At 37.3% G+C, this 7,796-nt stretch overlaps 1 protein-coding gene across 1 annotated transcript in view; it reads left to right on the top strand.

The window, feature by feature from the left end:
- Window positions 1-391: 391 nt before the first annotated feature.
- The window catches only part of dph1 (diphthamide biosynthesis 1), a 65,968-nt gene continuing 58,563 nt past the window's right edge, over window positions 392-7,796 (top strand). Inside the window, exons 1-2 of the mRNA XM_005739367.1 lie at window positions 392-502; window positions 3,761-3,910. Of these exons, the coding sequence (XP_005739424.1) occupies window positions 451-502; window positions 3,761-3,910 (202 nt within the window). The 5' untranslated portion in view covers window positions 392-450. The remainder of the gene's footprint in view (window positions 503-3,760; window positions 3,911-7,796) is intronic.

Genomic DNA, 7,796 nt, shown 5'->3' with positions numbered 1-7,796 from the left:
TGAGTATTTTTTGCGCCTTGTATTTATTTTCTATTTATTTATATTATATCTATATGATCTATTTATATTTTCTATTGTATATTTTCTTCTATTGTATTATTATTATTATTATTATTATTATTATTATTATTATTATTATTATTATTATTATTATTATTATTATGAAATAGGTTATAGACCATAACATTAGTTCTATTTCATTAGATTTTATTCCCACTCCGAGTATTGGCTCTTACTCTTTGCTATTGCTGTTTAACCTGCAGTATAGAAAAGTTTTATACACAAGTTTTCAGGTCATTTAAGTCTGGTCACCCTGTCTTCTTGTCCCGATCAGCTAAATCGGTTGCATCGGTGCTCCGCTTCTCCTCATTGTTCTCTGTAATCGATTGGTTTCGCCTTTCTGTTCCTCACACGTGTGTGTGTGTGTGTGTGTTTTGGAGGAAAAGAAAGATGGCTGCGCCCTCGAGTGAAGTGCAACTTGTTCCTGCCAAAAAGCCCCCAGGTAACATTAATTTCGTCTGTAAATTAATTCATATAGAAGAAATTCTGTTTCGTGTGAGTGTTTTGTAGACATGCGGTTTCCGCAACGAAAACAGATATGGCTATAGTACAAACAAGAAAGTGAGTAGCGCGTCCAGCTTGTATGACGTTAAGTAGATAAAAGAGGTGTTCATTATACATTTACGTGGTAAAGCATTTGTATATTAACACTAAGCATCCCATCCACGTTCACACTTGTCGATGTGACTTCCTGAGATCGCTGCTGAGTGTCTGCAGAGAAACATTTCAGATATAGAAATTTCTCTGATGCCTTGTAATGCGTTGGGTTTATAGGTGCTGCACACGGTATCAGTCTGTGAAGGTTCTCAGTCATCCAGGTCATCGTAGTCTAAGGAGTTTGGAAAGAAAAGCGTCTGGACTTCTGACGTTTCACCTTCAGAACTGAAGAAGCTTCTCGGATGAGAGGTGAAACGTCTTCAAGCAACTTAAAGAAGTCCAGACGCTTTTCTTCCCAAGCTCCTTAGACCACATGGTATCAGATTTTACCCTTAGAAATAAATGTAGATAGTTAAATGTTCGGGTCAGCTGTCCGGATTTGTACTGGTCGCACACCGGCTCCCTCCTTGGCGGCCTGGAGCCTGGGGCTCGCTCGGGCCACTTCGGAGGTGGGGTCTCGGTCACTCAGGCACGGCTGGCTGCCGGCGGAGCTCACGGGCGCGTCACTGCAACTCCCCCTGGCTTCTGCTCCTCGGTGAGCCCTCATCTGGGACTCTCCTCAGCTCTTACTGGGACAGTGGCGCGGCTGCCCCTCTGTTGGTCTTCCTTGGTCTCTTGTGTTCTGGGGGCCTCTGGATGTCTGGAGTTTTGATCTCCTCCATACCTGCTTCATACCCTGGAGGACGGGGCTGTGGCTCCCCACACTCCCTAGCAGATCGTTACATGGAGAAACCTTTGGCATGCTGATCCACACAGGTATGCACACAGGTGTACACACGGGTATTCACAGAGGCGGACTACAGCTTTCTTGGCTGCTGCCTCAAAGCACATTGTGCGCTGTCTATCTTGCGTGCTGCACAATATCGTTTATTATTTAGTATCTACTGATATCTACTGCTAGCTAGTTTATTGTGATGGTGCCGTTTTTTTTATTATGTTGCTCTTTGTTGTTTGCTTTCTCTTCTGTTTTTTTTCTCCATACAGGTGACCCAGGTGGGGTTTTTTTTGGGTTTTTTTTCTTTCTTCCCCTTCTCACCGTCTCTTCTCCCCTTTGGTTTTCTTTCTCTCCCTCTCTTTCTTTCATTCTTTCTCCCTGTCCTATCCCCCAGTCATGTCTGTCCCGTTTGTAGCAACTGAAAATAAAATAAATTCATAATTATAATAAAGGTCAATCAAATGGACCAATATGGCAAGGCCATGATGATCCACTTGGTAAAATAAATCCGCTTGGCATCTTTCTTGGCCTTAAGACAACAATTCTGATGGCTAAAGATCCAAACAGGACACAAAAAAAACCCCCAAAAGAAACCAACCCAGCGGTTTCCACCTTGTGTTTGTAGGCCTTGACAATGGTACGCCTACTTCTTTCAGAGTGTTCTTGACTTGGTTAGATGTTATCAAGTTGTGTTTCCTTAAAAGTTTTGTCACTCATCTTGCCAAGAAGAAATTGCCTCTTCTTGAAACGACAGATTTAAATGAAAAGTTGATGCATGACTGCACAAATTTTAGAGCTGTTTCATCCCAGCACTAAGGTGATCACTCAGAGTAGCTTTGTATTGATTTGCTGTGACCTTTATCTTCAAGAAGATAAGTTGGCCTATTGCATGTCAGGAAAATGTTCCTACAGAATGGAAAAAAAAAGCTAATTCATCACTTTAAGGCAAAAGGTTTTTGCTTTTTTTTTTTAAATATGCCACATTTCTAACTCAATGTCAAATCTATTGTTAAATAAAGTGTTCTTTAGTATAAGGACAAGTAATAGTCAGTGTCAAAGTTGAATAATTATATGGTAATGTTGTATGTCTTGAGCCAGTGATCATTTCTTTATGTTTTTGCTGTAAGGGAGCCATATTTTTTTGTAATTTTTTAAAGTGGACTTGAGCAATAGTTCTCCAGGTTTTTTTTGAAGGTCTTTCAAAGTTTTTGTTTAGGACATTGTTCGCTTATTCATTGTCTCTGTCGATTTTCAGAGGAATGTTTTTTCTCTCTTTTGTTTAGCCACTTAACACAGACCTCTGAATCATTCAAGCATGAAAAGGTCACCAAACTCAAGAGATGAGCCAGTGTTGTGTCTATACATAACAGATATTTTAAATTCTGTTATTAGGGCCTTTGCTATTAGCTATTTATTAAAAAATGTTTGCACATTTTAAACAAATTGCTGCACCAATGTCACACTTTCCTAGAAACTATAAGAAGGCGAAGGGCAGCTCAAAACTTTCGGATGATACTGGACATTGTGACTGTAATTCTGGCTCTAAACTTCCCCAGTTTTCAGTGTTTCTGCAAGTTCAATGAGTAATAGAAAACTAAACTGAAAAAATTCCAAACATAAGAGAGCACATAATGCAACTTCTTTAACCTCCTAAGACCCAAACTCTCCCAAAGCATGCATTTTTAATTTCTCTTTGATATTTGGGCATATTGGCACCCGATGAATGTAAAAACAAAGAATTACCAGATTTTTTTTTAACCTTATTTTTGTTTCTGAGAAAAATGAGAGCCCTATATAAGGATATTTGTTTAAAATTTCGATAGAACAGTGGCAGTAAAATGTCCTCGTAAGTGGAGTAAGGCCCTTGTAGTGTAAAATTGAGTATTTTGATCTAAATAACCCAAAATGTGATGTCCACATATGTGGACGCCAGGTCCTAGGAGGTTAAAGCACTGTTTAAAATTAAAATAAATTCTAAATGCAGTTATTTGAAAATAATTAAAATACTCCATGTAATAGAAAACAGGACAAAGATATGATATCAGATTTAAGATATGCACATTTTAATTACTGTCAGCAACACTTTTAATAAAGTTTTTGAGAAGGGCATGTTTCCTGCTGTGTTGAATTGCTTTTATTAAAAATACTCTGTAGAGACGGACTCCTGTAGTTTCTTTTTAAGGCAAAAACTGGCGTATTGCTTCACTTAAAGTCTAGTTTTGTGATAACTTTAGTGAACTTTCTATACAGACCTAGGTACATTATATATGCTTCAGACTGTGTTCACCGCATTGCTAACAGGTCGATAATTTAACTTTCTCTTTTTAGCTCGAGGACCACGGCGGGTAGCCAATCAAATTCCAGATGAAATCCTCCAAGACCCTGAGTTACAGGAGGCAATCAAAGCCCTGCCTGCGAATTACAACTTTGAGATCCACAAGACAGTTTGGCGAGTGAGACAAGCAAAATCTAAGAGAGGTGAGTTTCTGTTACATCCTATTTGTTTTTTTTAATGTTTTTTTTGCATAAGCTTTTAATGGAAACAGAATCTGTAGTTGAATTCCACAATGTTACAATTCTCACATTCAGTCTGAGTACAGCTGTGCCCTCACCCAGATTCACAAATGCCTAAATTGCTTGTGCTATAAGCTTTTAAAATGCATGGCAGGCTTCTGATTTAACTGCTGAATTGGGTCAGAGTTTGGATGAAGTTATTTGGACGTAAAGGATCTGTAGCTGTCTTTCACACAGCCTGGGATTTCATAAGAGAAACGGTTCTAATATGTAGCCCAAATTATTGGCCAGCGTGAGCAGAAATGATGCTTTTCTTGAACAATATCTGTTCCATATCCTGACACGAGCAACTGTGCATTGCAGCCTCCTTTATTTTAACCGAAAAATATTTGTTTTATGTCTGTTTCATTTCATTGTCAGCTTAACATACGACTAATATTACCTAAAGGTTTATGAAACAATTCCACAAAGAAGAATTTGCTTTTGCTTTACTGCTGTTTTGAAAGCTTTTAGAACGTGTGGGAAGCAGAGCATTGAACATTTATATACAGAAATACCATGCATGCATGCTTTCATTCAAAATGTTGTCCCTGGGTGCATCTGTGCTTTGACCTAGTTTGAAGACTTTATTGTTCAGTTGTTAACGTGTAAGATTTCTACAGGTTTATCCAGTTTGGGACAAGCGAAAAAGGTTCCCTTCATCATCCACAGTTACTGTCATTAAAATCAGCATCAGTGTAGGGAACTGAAGAAAATACATCAACACAAGGTCCGCATGCCTTCAGATGTAATATACATGCTGCTGCATTTAGCTTCTCATGTGTGGGCAGCAGATTCAGGCTGTATTGGTATAAATTATAAAAATTAAGTTGGAACAGCATCCAGCCTATGATCCTAAGTTGGACTGTCTCATTGAGTCTTTTATGGGTGGATGCAATAGCCTCAAAATGACATCAGATATTTGAAGGAAATTTGCAGCAGTGATATTTCTGATGATATAGGAAAAAAATACTGAACAGTGTTATTTTTTTATTGGTCAGCGCAACCTCGTTTCACAGTCACTTGTATTTATACCTGCTAATAAGGCGCAGGAAGCTGCTACGGTATTCTCTTGAATGCTAGGTGTCACCACTCGGATAATATCGCAACATAAGTGCTGATAGAAGTAATCAAAACTAGAAACCAAGACTTTGAGTGTTTTTTGCAAAGTTTTCAAACTGTTCCATTATCTCCCTTTGGCTGTCTGTATGTTTCTGATATCAATAAAATGGTAGTAAAGACATGATCGTACACTCGTGTCTTCCACCTAGCTGCGGCAGCCATAGTGCAAGGTTACAAAAATCGAAAGCTGCATAATGGCCCCATTACATGACAGTGGTGATGCAGCATAGTCAAATATGAGAACAAAAGTAGCCTAGGTCATGTTTTCCCTGGAAATTTTAAGTAAATGTATAACTGCTTAACACTTCCACAATGACTAAAGTAATTAACTTGTTAGGAGAATGCACAATATTGTCACATCATAAAACTGAGAAATATTTTCTGCCTGTGATTTTGTAGCTTTGGTTGAACTTTTTAACCAGTTGCTTAAAGCCCTGCTTTTCCATCATGTAACCAAATCTGTAATCTCCATCCACATTTGCTCTTCCTGTCATATGGAGTAATTTGTAAAGCGCTGTGCTCTGTTGGAGGCTGATGAAGTAGTTCCCTTTTTACTAAGTTTTTATTGGAGGCTGAAACACAGCTCTCGCTCTTAGATGTGTCTTGGTTAGTGTCATTGTCGTGTACTATAGAACATGACACATGGCATTGCTATATCATTGATATTACCTTTATATCATGTAAATATGTATATTACACCTCTGATTTTACTTCTTACTGACCATCTTTACCCTTGATTCTGTTATAAAAGTGTAATGTTGTAAGTCCATGCTAATAAAAGATCTATGCTGTGTGAAAAGTGTTGCTGGGATCAAATATAGGGATTTAAGTTTCTATTAAGAATATGGTTTAAACAACTTGCAAAAAATTACATTGTAGTTTGTTTGCATTTCACCGGGTGTCTGAACTTTTCATAAACAGCAGTTGCAGATACATTCAGTTCTATCAGTGCTTAGTAGGTTAGCAACAAATCTAATGGTAAGGTTTTTAATTTTTGTTTTCCTGAAAATGCAAATTGTGCTTTGTGTGCATTGTACTCTATTCAAATTTAAATGAGTTGTTGCACACAGACAATTTAGAGATTAAGATTGCCAGTCAAAAATGTCAATACTTTTTTCTCTTGCATGCTTTCACATACAGACTTGTGTTTTTACCATCATGCATTGCTGCATGTATCGTCTGACTTTTCCCGATGCCAGTTTTTCTAGTGCAGCGGTATAGGAATAATGTGTCAGTATTTGCTTCCAGCCTAAAAAAAAAGATCCTTCACTAATATACATGTCAAAATGTGTATTTTTTCTACTCCTTCATGCCTTGGGTAGTAGTATGCAGATGGCATGCCAAGAGGATATAATTTTTTTTTTGTCCCCGTGGGGAGTGTTTGTTTTATTGCAGCCTGCTTTCTTTGCTTTTTCTGTTAAGTGACTTCTTTTTATCAGAGCTTCTGTCTCTGAACTGAAAAGGGCATAACTCACCTCATCACCCCCGTCTCTTTTTGTTCCTCTTTGTGTCCATCTGTTTCTTTGTCCTCCTTTGAACTCTGCAGTGGTCTCATAGTGTTCTTTTAAAACTGAGAACTGAGCATCATACCATAAAATTTTATTTTGGTTCCCCAGCCTCTTTTTCTTTTCTTTTCTTTTTTTTTTAAAAATCTAATCTGTTATGCAATTTTCAGAACATTTTTGTTCTTCAGCAACTTTGGCTGTTGGCTGTCTTCTATCATAATTACATCATACATTCAATGAAAACAAAGGCAAGTGAACAATTTAGTTTTTCAGCAACTTTAACTTCTGCTGTTGCGATTGCATCATCCGTTCACTTAAAATAAAGACCCAAAAAGTAATAACAGGTCATATTAACTTGGTGACTTGAGGCAACTATGTCTTTGGTGTTGAGTTTCAAGTATTATATTTATACAATTAAATAGATAAGAATAGTTCATTTTCTAACTTTGGTTAGGAAATGGATTGAAGCAGATGATTTATTGCTCAGTATAAATTAACTCCTGTATGTGGATCCTGGTAATTATTTTTGCATTTTGTTAAATGTGATTTTTTTTTCTTTTTTTGATGGGGGTAAAATACTAGTTTCCATGTAAATAAACATGTAAAAAAGCCAGAGATAATTAAATGAGTACATTTGACATTTTCTTTTTGATGTTTGCGTGAGCTACAAGAATTAAGTGAAGCATTTAACACCATCTTTTAGTTTCTACAGTAATCTTCCATGTTGCAGTTAGAGGCACGCTCAAGCAAGATAGGATAATATCTTAAAACTAACAATCCTGGTTTCATTGCAGTCATTAATTTTCTAAACTTTAAAATTAGGTTATGAATTAATTTTGAATTATAATCACAAACAATGTTAGCTTCACATTCGGGCTTATGTGGAATTCATGGTACTGTGTTTATGTCTATTTGTATTTACCTACACAGATACAAGGATTATATGCATGTAAACTAGTCCTTCAGAAAGACAACAGCACTTAACCCAACAGGAATTATGCGATGGGCAGCGTAGCAGGTTGAAAACTGGGCCTGGGCAGCAAAAGGAGCATAGGTCACCACCTAAAGAGAGAAATGTAAAAAATCTGATATCCAAGAACGGCGTGAGAAGCTTAGAGACTCCAGCAGACATTTTGCATTGTTTTAACTTGAGCTCTTTGTATGTTTTACCTGTTGTCTTTTCC

The sequence above is a fragment of the Pundamilia nyererei genome, unplaced genomic scaffold, assembly GCF_000239375.1.
Source record: "Pundamilia nyererei isolate P.nyererei 1_Seehausen unplaced genomic scaffold, PunNye1.0 scaffold00091, whole genome shotgun sequence".
In the NCBI taxonomy this organism is placed as follows: domain Eukaryota; kingdom Metazoa; phylum Chordata; class Actinopteri; order Cichliformes; family Cichlidae; genus Pundamilia; species Pundamilia nyererei.
The sequence above is the reverse complement of the archived record's forward strand: the minus strand, read 5'-3'. Positions and strand labels throughout refer to the sequence as shown.